The sequence below is a fragment of the Petromyzon marinus genome, chromosome 18 (assembly GCF_048934315.1).
Source record: "Petromyzon marinus isolate PM22_M1 ecotype Great Lakes invasive population chromosome 18, UKy_Petmar_22M1.pri1.0, whole genome shotgun sequence".
Taxonomy (NCBI): domain Eukaryota; kingdom Metazoa; phylum Chordata; class Hyperoartia; order Petromyzontiformes; family Petromyzontidae; genus Petromyzon; species Petromyzon marinus.
In genome coordinates, this window is record NC_133684.1 from 3,020,093 (window position 1) to 3,041,295 (window position 21,203).

At 49.0% G+C, this 21,203-nt stretch overlaps 1 protein-coding gene across 2 annotated transcripts in view; it reads left to right on the forward strand.

Annotated features, from left to right (window-relative positions):
• Nucleotides 1-1,105: 1,105 nt before the first annotated feature.
• Nucleotides 1,106-21,203, forward strand: part of LOC116943566 (homeobox protein CDX-1) — a 28,530-nt gene continuing 8,432 nt past the window's right edge. For both annotated transcript variants that reach the window (XM_032956501.2, XM_032956502.2), the window contains exon 1: nucleotides 1,106-2,145. In XM_032956501.2, coding sequence (XP_032812392.2) covers nucleotides 1,428-2,145 — 718 coding nt within the window. In that variant the 5' untranslated portion in view covers nucleotides 1,106-1,427. The remainder of the gene's footprint in view (nucleotides 2,146-21,203) is intronic.

Genomic DNA, 21,203 nt, shown 5'->3' on the forward strand with positions numbered 1-21,203 from the left:
GCAGTGGATAGGTCATAGCCGTTGATGATGATGCACGTTGAACGTAAGCCCACATTTCGTGCGATGTCACGCTGAGAGCAATTTACTGAGGCTGTGTCGCTGTACTCTAAACCCCCGAATTGCCTCAACGTAGGAATAGACTGTACCTGTATAACCTTTATCATGAAACAGGTGAGGCACACTGAGAAAAGAGAGTCTGGTTTTCAAGGGAAACCTGGATCACAACGAAGCGAATAGAAACACACACACGCATAAAAAAAAACTGTTGATCAAATTTCACGACGAGACAATAAAGTGGAGTGCACCATAAGACGCATCGCTCATGATGACACAAATCAATCGCGTGCAATTGACTGAAGCTCAACGAGCATGTACCCGATTCAAGTCGCAAAAAATGAAGTTGGAACTGAAGTTTGGTAGAACTACGATCACCGAACGCAAACTAGGCATCAGAACCATGCCTTCAAAAGGCAAACGAGGAAACGCGTAGCGCCAGGGCGCGTGATCCGCTGTTGATGTTAACGCAAAATTGATTGCAACGTGGCGGCTGGGTTGGTGGTACACACACACACAGTCACAAAGATAAAGATTCCCCCGCGTTGCCCACACAGGCTGTTGGGGCAAGTGCTGCGAGTGAGCACACGTGAAGGCTAGCACAGGGCACGAGCGGGGCGGTGTGGTCAGCTCCACGCCGGGCCGCCTTTGTCTCCCCAGTGCTGATGTTCGCGCACGACCACCAGGTACCCAATTTCTCCGGAATTTAGGGGACAGCCAAGACCGGTTCAACTATTTGTGAAAAACGTTATCGTTGAGCGGAAATCCAACGCGCGCGCGCGCACACACACACACGCATTACATACACACGCATACACAACCATCTGTGGACTTTGTTCGCTTGCGAATAACCACTGTGTGTACACGCTCCCCCGTGCGTGCGTGTGCGTGCGAGTAAGGGCCGCGCGGGTATGAGGTTAAGGAGGGCATGTGGGCTGGGGTTAGAAAGGCTGGAGGGGAGAGAATGAGAGTCGGTGGGGTTTGCAGTGCGGGTGGGAGGGAGGAGTGGATGAGGGAGGAGGAGGAGGAGGGTGGGTGGGTGGGTGCACTATGAAGGTATAAGAGTAAAGAGTTGCACTGGCGTGTGTGATAGTAACAAGGGGCACGAGACAGCCCCGCGACGCAGCGAGATTGACGCCGCTCTGATTGCGTGACGTCAGCCCCGCCGCTCATTCGGTGACTTGGCAGGGCGACCCCTCCACGCCTTGCCCCGGCGACTTGCGCTGGAGAAGATCGGAGAGGCGCGCGGGCACGCCGAGTACAAGGTGGGGGGGAGGGAGGGAGGCAGGGGGGGGCACAGAAGCGGCCAGCAGATGCGTCGAGTCGGAGAAGCCAGCAGGCATGTGCGTTGTTCCAGCTGAGCGGCAACGACAATGTACGTGAGCTACCTCCTGGAGAAAGACGTCGCCATGTATTCCAACCACATGCGGCACGCGGGACTCAACCACCAGAACTTCTCCGCCTCGGCCACGGCGCAGTACACCGACTACGGCAGCTACCACCACCCCCACCATCACCATGCCGTGCCGGACGCGAGCGGAGTGCACGGGACGCACTCTCATCACCCGCACCACCACCCGCACCACCACCCGCACCACTCTCACCACTCCTCTCACCACCCTCCGCCGCCCAAGCCGAGCTGGCACTCGCCGTACGCGTCCGGCCGGGAGGACGTGTGGACGGGCTACTCGCTGGCGGGACAGGGAGTCGCGCCGCCACCATCCCCGGCACCACCGCCTCCTCCTCCGTCAACCGCCGCTCCGCAGCCTTCGTCGCAGCCTCCCTCGGCAGCCGGGGGGGTGTCCATGGTCATAATCCAACAGCAGCAGCAGCAGCAAAGTACTCCGTCTCCTCCCAGCCACATGGGCGCCCCGTACTCTCCACCGCTAACGGACTACAGCGGGGCGCCGCAGCAGCAGCAGCAACAGCAGCAGCAGCAGCACGCGCACTCGCTGGGGGTGCACGTTGGGTACCTGCCGGTAATGTCCGGGGGGATGGGCGGCGCGCAGGGCGAAGAGAGCTCGCCGGACAGCGTGCGCAAAAGCCCCTACGACTGGATGCGAAGGAACGTGCAACCCGCGCCCAGCATCTGTAAGCATGACCCGCCGTGACACCGCGACACCGCGACGCAGCCGTGTCGCGCCTGACGTGGCGCGCCGAGGAAGAAGTAGGCTCGTGCTGTAGTGAGTAGAAATGTCATTGCACGAAACGTCAGATATCTTCTGTTGCAAGGCAGTGTATGTACAGGTTGTTGCGAACGCGCAAAGCAACGTGCCTGCGTTGTTCACGTAAACGGATTGTTCATTTCGGAGTAATTATTTCCATCACCGAGTTTTCATTTGAACGTGTGAGAAATGTGTCACGTTGTGAGTTATTGGACTCAAACTAGGGATGGGTTTATTTTCAAATTCTGATTAGCTGCAGAACATTTCCACGGGTGGAACTGTTGCTCTTTCGCTGCCGCTCGTGGTGCCTTGTTCTGTGGTGCTACGCGATATATTTGACCGTGCCTTGATGTGACTCGCGATGGACATGACGCGGGTTGTTTCAACTGCGTCCTAAACGCATTAATGAGACAAAATGCAAACGGGGTTCGTACATGTTGGGTTTGTTTATGGTTGTAAATACGTAAACATTTCAATCCGTCCAAACTATTTTTTTTTTTACCAACTGCTTTCATGAGAATAAACGGAACTTATTCTAAGAAAAAAATAAGTTAATTTGGGAAACAATAGAAGTGCTGTCAGTAAGTTAATAAGTATTTTCAGTAAGTACTATCAGTAAGTACTGATAGTAAAGGACGTCATTAAGTACTGTCAGTAAGTACTATCAGTAAGTACTGTTAGTAAGGACGTCAGTAAGTACTGATAGTAAGGACGTCAGTCAGTACTGTCAGTAATTACTGTCAGTAAGTACTGTTAGTAAGGACGTCAGTAAGTACTGTTAGTAAGTACTATCAGTAAGTACTGTAACCACGATGCTTGCTCTTTCTACGCCAAAACGCGCGCACATTGAATCGGCCAAACATCTCAATGCTGGACCCTCACGAAGGGAAAAGCAAACAAAGTCTTCGTGAGACTGAGCGAGACTTTGCCGGCAAACAAATCGCACATTTAAGGTTGTAAACCTATCACGGAGGGACATCCTTCCTTTTTCTCGATGGTGGGTTTTCGAGGCGTCAGTTTCGCACCGCTGGCTATCCGTCCCCCCGTTTCTGACCCTAACTGCGCATATTAAAAAAAAACTCCATTTAGAGCCTTTGCAGGAAATCAGTGGTTAGTGAACGCGGGGATATAAAAGCGATCGAGTAAAACGAATTCGCGCTCACGCGAATGGTGCCAACTCGAGTTTTTACGATGGAATTGTCAAGGCCAGAAATCAGCTACCGTTTTCCGCCGCGTTCCATAATTATTTTGATCGAATTGAAAAAAATAAACGGTTGTTCAACTTCACCTGCGAATTCGCGTAAGGGTTTCTGAGAGTTGTGGGGATTGCGGGCCGGAGGGGAGGGGGGTGTTAGGCGCGGTGGTGCCATGGTTAGCGCACCGTGCTATGAACACGGATACCTGAGTTCGATTCACATCTACAGCAGTGGCGAGTGATATCTAAACAGGGCCTAGGCGAACTCACCAAACCCACTTTCTTAGCCAAAACGACGTTGCCAGCGCGGTGAAGTGTGGTCAAACAGCTACCCCCCCCCCCCTCCACCAACCATCGATATGCCTTTACCCAACAGCAGATTGATTGACTTAGCTCCGTAAATCACTAATTCACAAATACACACAACTTTTCTCCCCCGAGTTGATAAACGAAGGGCGTGATAGCGCGAGTTCGGCACGACGCTCCGTACGTGCAAATGTAACGGGACAGAAAGCGTTCCCGCACGTGCTTTCGGAAAGAATTAGCAAAATATATATATATCCACAAATAAATATTTCAATACGATTTCACAAAACGGATACGAGACCGTGGGGGCGCGCGTCCGTAAGCGTGGCGAGCTTGCGTCGGGGATGCGTCAAAGAATGGCGCGCAAGTGACGAAAAAGCGAGCAAAGTGTCCCGCAAAAAAAAAATATATAAACCCCGACAAACTCTGCGCAGGGCTTGGCATTCCTGGGACTCATCGGCAGAGTCAGGACCAAACACTGCCCATTTACAAGATGTTATTGACATTGATTATGGAGGGATATTTCGTGATTATCGTTGCATTGTGTTCGTAAATCGAGTCTAGGTCATTCGCGCGTTATTTTGTCACTCGTTTAAAAAAAAAATACACGATGTTGGCATTTAGCTCATGAACATTTCCATCATGCGCAAGACAAGAATAGACATCATCTATCCACTGCTGGTTGAAGGCCTCACCAAAACAGCCATCACCATCTCGCCGTCTCAGCAATGCCGTACATATATACTACACGGTTAGAAAACAATATGCTAAATATGATGTGTGTATTAATAATTAGATTTACTCATGAGTTCTAGGTTTATTATGTTTCGTAAATACATCCTATTTTCGTTTATAATGTGTGGACGCTTAAGGTAGATACTTTAGACACAACACATCTAACAACATTAACAATGCGAAGTATAGATGTACAGACCATATATATGACCCTCTTTTTAACCATGGATACGCACACGTATCATCAACTGCGTTTTGGCAGTGTTGCCCAAGAACACATTAAACAAACAGCAAATCTATCGCATTCTTCATCAACACTGCTTCGATGTACGTATATATATATATATATAAAATAGTCTGACGTTTCGGTAATGTCCCTTCTTCGGGGTAGGTTACACACGTGAATTAAGCAACAGCCCTTTTCATAATCACAGCGGCGCTTCAATAACTCCCGAGACCCGAGGTGAGCTAAGAGTCTGAAGGTCCATGCCACTCGAAGTATGGTGCGAAAGAGGTTCAACGACTTGCGAGCGATGATGTGAATCTCTCCATCTCTTGCACGAGCGAGCGTCCTAGGGCGAACGTCGCGACCGACGTTCGCCTGCAGTTTTAGCCGCGGGCCTGTTGCTGACCGCTTTTGCCTTCGTCGTAGATTCGTTGCGAGGTGGACGTCACCGGCGATGTAGGCGCGCGAGAGTCCTGCATCACGGCCGTGTTGTTTGTCTATAAATGCCGTGACCGTCAATTGTAGCACTTAGATACTCCGTTCAGTAGATGAACGTCAAACAATTTTTTTTTAAATATACAAATGTAAGTCCATCCGGCCAGTCGGCCCTTCCAGACTCGCGTTAACCAACGGCGTTTGTTTAAAGCAGACATTTCTCGAACCGGTTTTGGCATGTCTGTTGCTCATCAGCAGCGTTGGGCGCGCTCAACAAAATCAATTAGTGTCGATTAACCAGATGTTGCTGGTGAGTGCCACCTCTCTACAGCACGGGGCCATCAGTGCGAAATAAAAACTAATATTGATGAAGACAAAACAAAGTTTCAATGAACGGAGATTAGAATAGCGTAGATGCCATCTTTACAAATAAATTACGATGTAACCATAACATACAAATGGTATCATTGAATTTAGTTTTGTTATTTGCATTACACTGAACCGAGTTCACACGCTCTGTATGCTTGGCATGTTGTGTAAACATGTGCCTGTGTCGTACACTCACCTAACGTGCGATGTATACAGCTACTGATGATTCACTGAGTTTATGCATTCAACACCAGGTGAACCACAAGTGGGGGTTTTACTGTCACTTTGAAGAAACGCATGTTTGGGTAATTTCGTCCAACTAGTTCTTCAGGAAATCATTTGCCAGGGACATTGAATCATTTTTGTTGTTGTTGCTCTGTGAACCCTGCATGCTATTTTTGAGTCACCGAGTTATTTGTGAACATGATAGAATGCATATCCACTTCGCATGCATGTATGCAAATACGATTTCGTAAACATATGTACGTATACTCTGCTATGCCAGGTGGATTGTTACATCGCCAGGGGTCATATGAGATGGCGACGGCTTGGGAAGGCCTTCATCTAGCAGTGGATCGATCATGCCTGCCGATGATTATGATGATGTCTGTAACACAAAAGACAACGATCCCCTATATAGCCTCTCAGTAGACTTTTGTGGGCACGAGTTGTTATCGAGCACCTACGAAGGCCGGCACAGCACACCTGTTTGGGTAGGTGACCAAGACCGCACTCGCTACTCATTTGAGGCCGAGTCGACCGAGGGGGAGGCCCAGCACCACGGATTCAAACATTCGTCAGATTGGTCGCGAGCAGGGAATCGTCGGGCTCTCTGAGCGCAGTGCGCTTAAAAGCCCTGCACCGTCGCTGCCCCACAAACACAACCCCCCCGCCCCCCTAATGGTATGAGTGCACCCATCACGCTACGTGACACTCCCGTCGATATATCGCAACGTGGACAAACACGCGACGATTCCGCTGAAAGGAGCAACGTCTCTAGGTTGGGGTAAGGGGGGGGGTGCTCCATGTTTCTCACCAGCCAGTGGTGCGGCCTCATGACTAATAGCGCTTTAACGCAGCTCAAACACTCGATAAGCGCCCGTGCAACTTTACAAGGCCGTGTTCACACGTCAGGCCCCGGCAGATAGGCGCGCGACACGCCGTGCAATCACCGGGGAGGCGGTGGCCTCGATAAACAAAGCCACTCTTTCTGTCCTCGTTTGTTTAATGCGCCCGTAGCACCCCACGTGGGTGCGTGCGTTTGTTTTTTTTACACGTACGCGCGTCTTTCAACAATAACCGCTATTCATGCCCAGGGCCAGGGGTCTCGGACGTGGCTCGATGTTTTCCGAGACGTTACGGGATCTTTCTTTCTTTCTTTTCAACTGCCGGCGGTGATCATGATGATCACCATGATGATCACCATCATCATGAGAATAATAATAATTTTCGATTTAAAGCTTTCGTGGCTGCAAGGATTCATCTTCTTTGGTTCTTTCGGTAAAGTCACGTAGAATTAGAATAAAATAATAAAATAACACAATAAAATTCTCACGACGTTTCGGCCACAACGCAAGCGGCCGTCTTCAGGTGAAAGGAACAGACCTGTCGGGACGATCTCGCACGGCTTGTCAATGAAGCTCTGTCGTCCCGACAGGTCTGTTCCTTTCACCTGAAGACGGCCGCTTGCGTTGTGGCCGAAACGTCGTGAGAATTTTATTGTTATTTTTATATTTTATTCTCATTCTACGTGACTACCGAAACAACCAAAGAAGATTAATAATTATTATTATGATTCTATTGGTCGATTGGTGAGACTCTAAGAACGACTTGGGCACGTGTTTAACGTGGTGTTGTCATTTAGCCCTCACTGACTGTCCAAGTGTGGTGAAGTATGGTCAAGTGACGTCCACGGAGCTCGCACGGCTTGACGGGAATCGCGGAGGAAGCCTCATCCAGCAGTGGATTATCAACAGCGACTGTGCCTAATAATATTCATAATGATAACAACACATGCACATAAAATATAGTTGAAAACGTAACAAAACACGAGCTTGTACTTTTTAATGTAGTTATAATGCATGATACCCAATGATAATTTATTATATTCAATTTAATTTACACGTATCGTATACGCCATTGATCGTAGATTTATATACGAGTGCGTGTATTTAGATGTTGTCCCAGATAACGTATTGTAGTGAGTTCAATATACAAGATACAGTACAGTATACCAACATCCACGTCTTATCGTGATATGTAGCGGCTGTGCATCATATACAGGACAGCTCTACATAACGAATGCACGTTCTAGACTATACAACAGCGTTCAGTGACTCTTTCATATCCAGCAGTGTTAAGGGACGTCGCTTATTCTAGCGTAATATCTCAATTAGCCGGTGCGTCATACCATCTGTTGCGCCGACCGGCAACGCATACCACCCCACTTTGACCACTCCTGTTCAGATGTGGTTGCGTATTAAAGGCCTACATCCAAACCGTATTGTATGAATATATATACATCAATTTTTAGAGTGTAAATATATAAAAGCGTAAAGATAACTATGTTTACACGCAACAAAAATAAGTGCCATCAGCAGCCTCCAGGAGCGATGTTTAGTGCCGGCACAGGTATACTCTCGTAAGGCTGGTTTCGTCTTTGTAGGTGTCATCAGCACAGATGGCATGTTAAACAGATGCTGCTCGGGTTATTTTTTTGGGTTACGCCATAGGCTGGTAGCGTTCCGCGCACGACACTTAAAACGATCACGTTTAACGGCCTAAATAAATGCCTTCTGCACATTTCACGAATGTGCACAATGTTGCGTTGACGTTGAGACTCGTGCGGACGGCGCTGCCTGGATTCGGAGCTTGTTCTGTCAAAGTCAGAGGCGTCGCAATAGCCGCTCGAGAAACTTCTGAGCGCTCTGCGGAAGATCGGCTCGCCAGAAGTGATGACGGAGGAGGGAACGCGAACGCCCGACAGGGAGGATGTCCACCGCAGAAAATTGGAGCGATGAAAGCAACATCGCGTGCGGGCGATAGACGCACTCGAATTGCGGCGCCTTCATCCAGCGGTGGAGTGAACATGGCTGCTGCCGATGATGTTGATGATGATGATGGTGGTGTAATCTCTCACGTGCCGCGTGAGAGATGATGTCGAGAGGCGGTGCTGCGGTCAGTGAGGTCGCGTCTGGGCACATTCTCGCTCTGATAATGCGATGGCGATTACGGATAAACGCATTTAAAAATTAACCTCGATATTAATGATTACTTTTTTTTCATCCTCTCTTCGTTGACGACGAGGCAAGTTTTGATTTTGATGACTGCGCGCTTTTCGTGCAGAGATAGCGGAGTGCTTATTACGCGACATTTACATTCCGTGCGTGCATTGCGAACAAAGCTCGTGCGACGTGGAGTGTTCACTCCAATTCATGCGCAGATTTAGCGATTAATATCGAATTATGTTGGCTCACCGTAGTTCTAAAAGTTTCAAGCCCTTTGTCAATCAATCTCTGGATCAAAGCATCCCTACGCAGTGGTCGGTCATGGGGTTGTTTCACCATACTTCACCATACCTCACTACGCTGGTGAGTAAAAGTGAGTAAGAGGCAGCGGAGAAACCTGGACCGGTTCAGGTATCATTCGCCACTGATGTTGGCCGTGGTCGGGAATCGAACTCATTTCGTCCGGGAGCATAGCTCCGTTTGATACAACCACCGCGCCACCGCTCACAATGCACGCATCAAACCTCGTGCATCACAACCGATGTTAGTTTCTCGATATGCAAACTCTATGCAAGTCACGCATTTTGGTGCTAATTTGTGGGAACAAAATATCACAAAACGAGACAGCGAACACTCCGCACATGACGAACAGTACGAACGAGACGACAGAACGCACGCGTCGTGTGTGTCATTAAATTCACGTGACCGCTGCAGAAACTCGAGGTGCCAATTTCAGCACCCATGTTCACAACACATATCGATTATTGGATTGAATGACGAACCGAATCGCGGCAAATAATCGTATCTCGCGTGGAAAGAATCATGACATGGTTCAGCATCTTCATCATCATCATCATTATTGGCAGTCACGATCAATCCGCTGCTGGATGAACGCCTCCCCAGACCGCCACCGCACCTGGTGGCGGCCTGGGAATTTCATTGCTCCATCTCCGCGGCGGCTGTCGGTCACTTGGCCAATATATCTATCGCTTCGTGATGCTCGACTATCAAAGCAGGGCGGTAGCGGTGGAATCGCTGAATCGTTTAACCCCGAAACTAAAATCAAACTTCCCCGGAATCTCGCTCTTAACCCATCCCCTCGGCCCCCGCGGTATTAACATCACAAGGCGCCCTATGACAGTCGAAGCGGCGAGTCAAAGAGCGAGACTCAAAGCGAGGAATAGGAACCGCTCACAATCAAAGGCGGACCGACCCTCCCGTCTACTGCATTCGGCCACGCCCCAACCACCCATCCCACCCATCCCACCACCAACCCCCAAACAATCGCCTTCCCCCCCACCCCTCCACCTCCCCCACACCCCACATCCCTGCCCCCCCGCCGCCCGCCGCCGCCGCGACAACAAAAGATTACAAGTGCGATTATTTACAATTACAAGCTACTCTTAAACAAGAGCCGGCGCCAAGGGTCGCTTCAAAGCGGCCACGGAGCAGAGCGCGCGATGCGATGGAGCGCCGAGACGCGCGTGGAGACCCCGAGGAGACGGAGAGGTGGGAGGAGGTGGTGGTGGTAGTGGTGGGTGGGGGGCCCTCGGGTATATTGCACGGCCAGATGGGGAGGGAGGTGGGGGGCAAGATATAAAACACGGCAGATGTGTGTGTGTGGGGGGAGGAGGAGGAGGAGGGGGGGTCAGTGATGGTACACGGCAGATGGGGGAGGGGGGTTCGTTCTAATGGTGCGTGGCACGTGGAGGATCTTCGGCGATGATAGACGCCACGAGCTGGGGTTGAGTGTCGGTGTTGCGTCTTGCACTCTACGGGGCCACTCAACAAGCGTGGTGGTGGTGGTAATGAATGTTGATATTTCGTGAGATTTGTTTTTTTTGGAGTGGGGTGGTGAATAAAACGAACCACTGTCTCGTTCATCAATAGTGGGGGGCGGGGTTGTGGGATGGAGGGGGGGCACTGTCGTGGCGATTATATTTGTACGATGTTGAACTTCTTTGGCACCCTACGTGGCCAACCGCGCCGTTCAGGCGATGTGGGGTAAGAACAACAAACTCACCACGAAGAACATTTCTGAACGTTTCGGCGTCTTAGTTCAATTATTATGCCAATCATTGGCCCCAGGTCTCGGCTTTTGGGACCCTCTGCTCCGCTATGGGTTGAGTGTTTGGCATGATGTGAGAAGGCACCGATTAGCACGGTTGGCTACTACGCACGACGCGAAAGAAGCTCAAAATACATCCAACATACACGCGCACCGGATGAAAGTCATCACTCTCTCTCGAGCGAGAGGGTAATGATGATGCTATACGCCTCCATCTATCTCCTGGCCACTTCACAAAACCTGAAAGTTCTGGTGGTCGCCCATCCAAACGCCACCCATGCTCAAGCCTGCTTAGCTGTTTTGAGATCTGACAAAAAAAATGGGGCGCTTGCAGGGTGATGTTTGGCGTAGGCACCACGTGAATGGGCCTCGATCTGGCATTAAACATAAGCATAATTACAAACCACGCGAATTGATTGCGAGCGATGAAACTAGAGTATACTCGCGATGTGTGGCCCTGATCATCATCATCATCATCATCCTCACCCCGCCCGTGATCAATCCACGACCGGAGGGGTCTCCCCAAGCGGCGACACGCATTTTTGGCTTGAAATAATAAATCACAAACCGAATGGAATGCGGGGGGGTGGTCGTTTCCTCTGCCGCCTCTCTTGCGGTGCCTTGCAGATCGTTGCGTGCGTGGCCATGGCTGATACGACGACAGTGGTGCCGGTGACTCACTCTCTGCATGGTCGCCACGGGAGAGTGTGAATCAGATGACGGCAAGGAGAGTAAGACGAAACAGTTCATCGAACAAGAATGATACTCGGTAGCTTTCTTGGTCGTAGAAGATTCGCCGCTTGTGTTACGTCGACAGCGAGGCGTTTGTCTGCTTTCTATCGGCTTGAGCGTCACGCCACACGGCAGGCAAATGGCTCGGGTCCCCTGACGATGGAGGACGTGACACGAAGTGTCAGTGTCTCGTGCGAGACTTTAAAGCAACGCAGAGCATTGCCGGCTGAGCCTGCGCTGCAAGTCTAACTAAATCGACCACGTATTCACACAATAGTTGGCTATTGTGTTGTTGTTGTTTCTGTTATAGACATAGGCGCCACGAGATTGGTCGCACGTTTTCAGCTTTCTAACCCTTCTAGAACATTAGAATGGAATGACTGGAGAGTGTCCGAACAAGTCATACTTATTTTATTATTGAAGGGTTTGCGTGCCCAATAGCGAACTATTCCTGTAAGTCCATCATAGAGGTGTTTTTGGACGGGTTAGATCGCGTAAATATAAATGTGTCGTTAAACCCGCCACCACCCAACACAACCAATTAGTAAGGGTTGTTTACGTGACAAACCTTACTAATTGGCTGTGTCGTGACAAACCTTACTAATTGGCTGTGTCGTGACAAACCTTACTAATTGGCTGTGTCGGATGGTCGCGAGTTTAATGACACTTTTATATTTACGCGATGTAACCCCAAAAAAGCCTCTATTATGGACACTATTGGTCGCGAAAGCGTACTACGTGTTAAACTCTTAGTGTGACTATTCATATGGCAAATCTAGGCACTGGTCATCAGAAAATATGTTCGAAAATGTCGAAGGTATTGTCATCAGGTCCCTTGGCGTGTAAAAGTCTCCAACTCTTAGTCCCCTCAATCTCTCTCAACTCTCTGTGTGTTATGATGAAGGGCCATTGCCTGAAACGTCACATGTTTTATGTAGATATCCCTGTTAAGGCAGTGTTGTTGACAAATGTGTTTATTTTTTTATATGTATAGAATTAGATTAGCTGAAAGCCGCGTTCTCAAATAGGGTATAACCAAGCGACCCGTTGTGTTGTGTGTGGGTCGCAAAATTGAGAGCATTTTGTGAAAGTATTTTGTGGCAGTAAGCTGTGACAGTATTCTGTGACGATATTCTGTGACAGTATTTTGTGACAGTATGCTGTGACAGTATTCTGTGATAGTTTTCTGCGACATTATTTTGTGACAGTATTCTGTGACAGTATCTGTGACAGTATTCTGTGACATTATTTTGTGACAGTATTTTGTGACAGTATTCTGTGACAGTATTTTGTGACAGTATTTTGTGACAGTATTCTGTGACAGTATTCTGTGACAGTATTCTGTGACAGTGTTTTGTGACAGTATTTTGTGGCAGTGTTCTGTGACAGTATTCTGTAATAGTATTCTGTGACAGTATTCTGTGACAGTATTTTGTGACAGTGTTTTGTGACAGTATTTTGTGGCAGTGTTCTGTGACAGTATTCTGTGATAGTATTTTGTGACAGTATTCTGTGACAGTATTCTGTGACAGTATTCTGTGACAGTATTCTGTGACAGTATTCTGTGACAGTATTCTGTGACAGTATTTTGTGACAGTGTTTTGTGACAGTATTTTGTGGCAGTATTCTGTGACAGTATTCTGTAATAGTATTCTGTGACAGTATTTTGTGACAGTGTTTTGTGACAGTGTTTTGTGACAGTATTCTGTAATAGTATTTTGTGACAGTATTCTGTGATAGTATTTTGTGACAGTATTCTGTGACAGTATTCTGTGACAGTATTTTGTGACAGTGTTTTGTGACAGTGTTTTGTGACAGTATTTTGTGAAAGTATTCTGTGACAGTATTCTGTGACAGTATTCTGTGACATTATTTTCTGACAGTATTCTGTGACAGTATTTTGTGACAGTATTTTGTGACAGTATTCTGTGACAGTATTCTGTGACAGTATTTTGTGACAGTATTCTGTGACAGTATTTTGTGACAGTATTCTGTGACAGTATTCTGTGACAGTATTCTGTGACATTATTTTGTGACAGTATTCTGTGACAGTATTTTGTGACAGTATTCTGTGACAGTATTCTGTGACAGTATTCTGTGACATTATTTTGTGACAGTATTCTGTGACAGTATTTTGTGACAGTATTCTGTGACAGTATTCTGTGACAGTATTTTGTGGCAGTGTTCTGTGACAGTATTCTGTGACAGTATTTTGTGACAGTATTTTGTGGCAGTGTTCTGTGACAGTATTCTGTGACAGTGTTCTGTGACAGTATTCTGTGACAGTATTTTGTGACAGTTTTGTGACAGTATTTTGTGGCAGTGTTCTGTGACAGTATTCTGTGATAGTATTTTGTGACAGTATTCTGTGACAGTATTCTGTGACAGCATTTTTAAAATGCAAACATACTCCACTGCCCCCCACGAGGTGTGAAAGGGTCACGGCGGACATTCGCAGCTGGAAGCAGCAACGCCCGTCGTCCTGTGTGGCCGGTAGTGCGTGTGTGTGTACATGTGTGTGTGTACATGTGTGTGTGTACATGTGTGTGTGTACATGTGTGTGTGTGTGTGTACATGTGTGTGTACATGTGTGTGTACATGTGTGTGTGTGTACATGTGTGTGTGTACATGTGTGTGTGTACATGTGTGTGTGTGTACATGTGCGTGTGTACATGTGTGTGTGTGTGTGTACGTGTGTGTGTACGTGTGTGTGTGTACATGTGTGTGTACATGTGTGTGTGTGTACATGTGTGTGTGTACATGTGTGTGTGTACATGTGTGTGTAGGGCCTTCATAGGTGCTCGCTAACAGCACTTGCCCCTACAGTCTGTTAAGGCTATATGGGGGATCTTTGTCTTTGTACATGTGTGTGTGTACATGTGTGTGTGTGTACATGTGTGTGTGTGTACATGTGCGTGTGTACATGTGTGTGTGTGTACATGTGTGTGTGTGCGTGTATCTGGGGAGCGATAGTGTAGCGGTTAGCGCGCTGCGCTATGAACCTGGCGACCCGGGTTTGATTCCCGCTCACGGCCAACACCAGTGACGATTATCTGAACCGGTCCCGGGCCTCCCCTAGGTCGACTCAGCCTCAAATGAGTACCTGGTGCGGTGTGTAAACATTGCCACTAGGGAGACAAAGGCGGTCGGGCGTGGTGCTGGCCACCCACCCCCTGGTGTACCGTTCCAGTTTTCATAGGTGCTCGCTAACAGCACTTGCCCCTACAGTCTGTTAAGGCTATACGGGGGATCTTTGTCTTTGTCTGTATACGTGTGTGTATACGTGTGTGTATACGTGTGTGTGTACACACGTGGGTGAACGCGCGCGCGCGTGTTTCTACATGTGTGTGTGTGTGTGTGGCCGGTCACCCACCTCCTCGTGTGTACCGTTCCGGTCTTCATAGGTACACGCTAGCAGCACTTGCCCCAACAGTCTGTTAAGGATAGAAGGGGGATCTTTGTCTTTGTGTGGCCAGTAGTGTGTGTGTGAGGAGCGGTAGTGCAGCGGTTAGCGCGATGCGCTACGAACCTGGCAAAACGAGTTCGATTCCCGCTCACGGCCAACACGTACACGTGTGTGTGTGTACGTGTGTGTGTGTACGTGTGTGTGTGTGTACGTGTGTGTGTGTGTACGTGTGTGTGTGTGTGTGTACGTGTGTGTGTGTGTACGTGTGTGTGTGTGTACGTGTGTGTGTGCGTGTACACGTGTGTGTGTGTGTACGTGTGTGTGTGCGTGTACACGTGTGTGTGTGTGTACGTGTGTGTGTGCGTACGTGTGTGTGTGCGTGTACACGTGTGTGTGTGCGTGTACACGTGTGTGTGTGTGTACACGTGTGTGTGTGTGTGTACACGTGTGTGTGTGTGTGTGTACACGTGTGTGTGTACGTGTGTACGTGTGTGTGTACGTGTGTGTGTGTGTGTACGTGTGTGTGTACGTGTGTGTGTACGTGTGTGTGTGTGTACGCGTGTGCTGGGCCTTCCCTAGATCGACTCGGCCTCAAATGAGTACCTGGTGCGGTGTGTAAACATCGCCACTGGGGATACAAAGGCGGCCGGGCTTGGTCCTGGCCACCCACCCGCTCGTGTGCCGTGCCGGCATTCAAAGGTGCCCCAACAGTCTGTTACAGGCTACATGGGGGAATCTTTGTTTTGGGGAACGATTCCCGCTCACGGCCAACACCAGTGACGATTATCTGAACCGGTCCTGGGCCTCCCCTAGATTGACTCGGCCTCAAATGAGTACCTGGCGCGGTGCGTAAAAAAACATCGCCACTGGGGAGACAAAGGCGGCCGAGCGCGGTGCTGGCCACCCAACCCCCGTGCCGGCCTTCACAGGTGCTCGCTAACAGCACTTGTCCCCGAGCGTCCGCAAAGGCTATCGGGGGGGATCTTTGTCTTTGTGCACGAGTATAGAGGCAAAGCGACGTTTTTCTTCTGACTCATTGTCATGGAGAGAAAGTCGCGTTGCGTTGCTCTTCACACCATCCTCTCTCTCTCTTCTTGCGTTGCTTTTCAAAAGACGCCACAGCTGCTGCTGCTGCCGCTGCGTGGGATGTCGCGGCTGTGCGTTCGGAGGCATGTCCGACGTTTCGCTCCACGCGCTTGAACGGTCCTAATGTCGTGGCGGCCGGAAAGAGAACAAAAATAAACGACATCTACGTTGATGTCAATTGCACAAACAGGCGTTACAGGTTGCTCCGTGAGTTACCGTTCCGTTACTGTACTGAACTTCTGTGTCCCCGTGGCTATGCGCCCCACCAATAGCAACCCGCTCTGACCATCTTGCTGAAGTATTATACAAATCAGGAAACCTAATGATGTGATTGCGGCTATGTGTAGCATTTGGGCCAACACTAACTCCACAGCACGCCGCGACGCATACACATCCATTGCTTTATGGCAGTAGTTACTTTTTTTGTTTTCATTGCACCTATAAATAGGCACAGACACGGAGATAGCGAGATAACGGACAAAGGCATGATAGATAGATAGATTGCATCGGAGCATTGACCGGGGCGCCGTCTGCGCAAATTTGCTGAACACAAAGGTCGAGCGACCGGGGGAAGCCGCCGCTTCTTCTTCTTCTTCTTCTGCCGTGCCGTCGAGACGAGACGAAGCCAGATTGTGCGGTAGGGTGACTGCTTCGACCGCGCACCTCTTGACGATTACTTCTTTGCAAGAAGAAGACGGAGGAGACGTACGAAGACAAGGCGAGAACGAGTCAGTTGTAGTGGCGTGGGGGTGGGGGGGTAGATGTTGTCTCCCTCGACATGGCACGCAAAGGGATTGTGCGGTCGATCCCAGATCCCGGACAATTGGCGATGCCTGTCGCTGTTTATTTGGGAGTTCGCGTGTCTCCCTCTCTCTCTCTCTTCCCGTGGTGGTCGCGTGGATTTTTCTCTGAGTTCCTCTCCGGTTTGTCCCCCTCCACCTCCGCCCGTCTTCAAGGTTTAGAAACAACACGAGACGTTTCGATGATGTGGCTGCGATGATACAGTCCCACGTGTGGTGATGATGATTCCAGCCACGTCGACGAGCTGTCATCACGCGTAGCTGGGTCGCGTCTGTAAACGAGTCAATAGCTCATCGGACTTTACCTGGCAAATTCAATAGTTTGCTGAAGTGTTTTAGTTTCACACCGTAGACAGGGCTTACTTTCATCCGAAACTCTCCGGGGCTGAGCTCCGGAAAATATTTCCCCATCCCTCCTCGCTGTCGTGTGGTGGTGGGGGGCGGTGGAAAGGCGAGTGGGTTCTAGGGGCTTGAGTCAGAAAACATTACACAGGAAATCTAGCACTGCCTATAGTATGTGCAGTATACCGTATTAACCGTGCTGTAGTAGAGAGATTAGCTATGAACCTGGCCACCTAAGTTCGACCACCGGCCACGGTTAACATCTGTGGCGAGTGATTTCTGAACGGGTCCTGGGAATCCGCCCACCTTTCCTCTTCTCCTCCATCACCAAACCTGCACTGGCTAGCGTGGTGACCGGTGAAGTAGAGAACAAAACACACTCGGTCTTGAGTCCAGGAGTAGATTGACAAATGACTGTACAGATAATTCCTGTAATAATATTGTACCGTACTACGATATCGATACACACCGGCGGTGTAACTATGAATCGAATTTATTAGGTATAGCCCTGTGAGCCTCGTGGTTCACAGGGCTATACCTAATAAATTCGATGAAACTGAAATTGAAAACTGAATAATGGTTGATGCATTACGATGCATGCATGCATCGAACTGCGTGCGTACGAATAGTAATCTATGGATTCCTGTACTGTATATTGCATGTGGTGGATTCATGCGAAGCTGTCAAGCCTATCGCGTAATTGCAATGGCAGAGATGAAGATGAACACATGGATCAGAGAAGAAACGGAAATGACAGACATCCTAATTGCGTGGCAGAAGCAAGTCGACTTGTACAGGACACGTCACTGTTAGGGCAATGATCGAGGGACGAGGCCGGTGCGAGGCAGTGGCGGGCACGGAATGGGAACGCTTCGGAGATGAAGTGCACCGATGGAGCGATGAAATCAGCTCGTGTGAAGTGGCCCGGTGTGGATCCTTCGGGGGGCGGAATGGCGAGAGGTGGCGGCAGCTTGGGAGTGGACTTCCACCCAGCAGTAGATTGACCGTGGATGATGGTGACGATGATTCAGTTGTTTCCGATCAGTTGCACTGCCTCCTCGGCTCGAGTCATAATAAGAATAAGAATTTACATTTATAAGGCGCATTTCACCCGTAGATCCCAACGCGCTCCGTATGTGGAAAACCACAAAATAAACAGAACCTGCAGGGTTAACGGCCGCATTTATTTGGGGGGGTAAAGGTCAACTTAAAGAGGCGAGTTTTTTTTTGAAGACAGACTTTAATATATCTAACGACTGTGGTTGTCTGATTAGCACAGCAAAAAAAGCGCTCCAAAGCTCGGCAGCTGCAACTGGCAACGTCGCGATCACCCCAGAAAAACGAGCCTTGTAATGTGTGTACGTTGAACTTCTTTCGCACTGTACGTAAGCCAATCTGGGGAGGTAAGCAAGAGAGAAGCCTGGTTTTTGTTCTTAAAACGGGTGACCGCCGAGGCCCTGCCAGGTGCCGTAGGCACGGGAGGCCGTTGGAGTGTCAGGTGGCTCCAGTTCAGGCTCCTCCAGTGCCCTTCCCACTTGAAGCCACTCGGTAGCAGTGCTGCTCCAACTTCGTCATTGCAATGTCATTTCTGAAAGAAAGGGGGGAGGAGGGGGATAACAGTCTTGAGAAAATGAGCGCGCTTGGACACGACAGAAGGACGACACAGTTGCGTACGACGAGGTGCCAAGAGCCGCTGTCGCGTGCGCGAGGCGATGAGTCGACTCGCAGTCACGGCGAGCTGCGGTCGGATTTCACCCCGTAAAGAGCAGGCACTGTTCTGTGCATTACGACTTACAAATATTTGCCCCCATCGCTCCGACCCAATGACCAAGTCACCAGGAATGTGCCCGATCTCGTCACATCTCCTAAGCAAACACAATTGAGCCTGGGCAACCTCTGAATGTGTGACCACCATGGAATCAGGTGTCAAAGGCTGCGTCGCTGTGCTCCGTTCTGGCCAGCAGAGGGCAGTACAGAAACATCTATTGAAGTATTTTATACCCCCCCCCACCCCCACACGTCAATGCATCCCCACCTTTGCCAAGCGGCACTGAATAGCGTGGTGAAGTATGGACAAACAACCACAATAAGCGTCGCTGTGCCGGGAAGCTCTCGTTCATCCAGCAGTGGATTGACAACAGGACTGTGCATGCACGTCCAGACCTCGCTGTAAAGTGGGAGGCCACATACCACTCACCTAGCCAATCACTGTCCCACTTACCCACCGACTTTACCACCTAACCACTCACCACACTAATCTACTAACCCAATCACCACACATCTGATTAGCACGGTTGGCACGTACTGTGTGAAAGTAGTTAAATATACATACCACACTAAAGCGGCCAAACCACCGATCCAACGACCCAACTAGTAAACCAACCACTTACTTAACAACTGACCCGTTCGCTTCTCTAGACTTACCTTCGCAACCACTAACTCGTCCACCAAATCCACTCACCGACCGAACCGCTGACCCACCCATCCACCACCCCACCCATTCACCCATCCCAGCCAAACCGGCACCATTCTCCAGAAACCTCCCCCGGCTCCCCGATGTTCGTTGTCTGCCCGCTTCCTTCCACTGCCTCTTTTGTACTGGGAATTCCACAGCCCGGCGCGAAACGCGAAGACGCTCTGAGTCATTCGCGCCACGTGCACGCGCGAAACACACAACACACACACACACAACACACACACAACACACACCACACACACATACACCACACACACACCACACACGCAACACACACACAACACACGCACATCGCTCGCTCTGCGTAAACAGGGTGATTCAATCACAGATTCCCCGGTGAAAAATAAACAGCGAGTAAATTACTTTACTCGCAGTAGGCTAGATTATCTCAATATCGCATTTGCAAAGCGTCTCTTACACGTCCTTCTAGAATGTAATCGCGTCGAACCGGCGACCTCTGTGCTGAAAGTCCAGAATCAGAATCTTTATTTACACCGGAGGAATCCGATGAGCTATGAAGCTCTTTGTTCACACGACGCGAACTGTCGTCAGCTCTGCGATATACTGCTCATAACTATAGACACACAACCCTCTGCTATGCTCAAAATGCCCCCCCCCCCCCCAATATATTGCTATAAAATAGATGTCTGTTTACATGATTGTGGTTATGGTTGCACTTTATTAATCCCTAATCTCTGCCATTACATACAATGAATTAAGAAAAGGTAAAAAATGTAATACAATACACTATTAGACATAATTGTAAAAAATACATAAAAAGTTAACCCGATGTGTTATTGAATTTTTTTATATTTTAGGCAGGAAATTCGTTTTCAAATTTAGATTCTTTTTTTCATGGGGATGGACCCCCAGACCCCCTGCAGAATTTGGTCCCCCCTCCATGTTGACTCCATGGCTACGGCCTTGATTTATATATCATATTGTACTCGGCGTAAACAATACATATTCCCTAAAGAATGCGAGTTATCAATTTACTACCGGTGACAGTAAACACTGCTTTTATTTTTTTATTCAACTAACATATACACTTATTGACGTCTGAGTGCGTACTTTACATATAGAGAGGATCGTGAGTGAGCGACTCATGTCAATTATAACGGTGTTATAGAAGAGCCCGAATGTTGGCATTTGGCACAAATATTATCGAGAATTGAAAACGTTACATCAATTAAAACTAAAAATGGTAAACTTTAGATCCCCGAAAGGACTGGTTCAGATATCACTCGCCACTGATGATGTTAGCCATGCCCGGGAATCGAACTTAATTCGCCCAATCCGAATGCGCATGAAGTGCATGTTCAGAGCACAGCTAGTATAGCACATGTATATATATACACACATAACCGGTGTCATCATATACGGCGCAGTACAGCCGTTTGCCAATCCACTGCTGGACGATGGTCTGCCTCGTGCTGTGTGGGCTATGGGGTCAACGGGTCAAAGTGATCTCCTGCTCACGTGAGCATTGATGCCGTTTCTCAGCTCTGAGCTCGTGCTGAAAATTGTGGCCTTCTCTACAGAGTATATATCTACGAGGGTGGTACTAATTTTATCGACCCC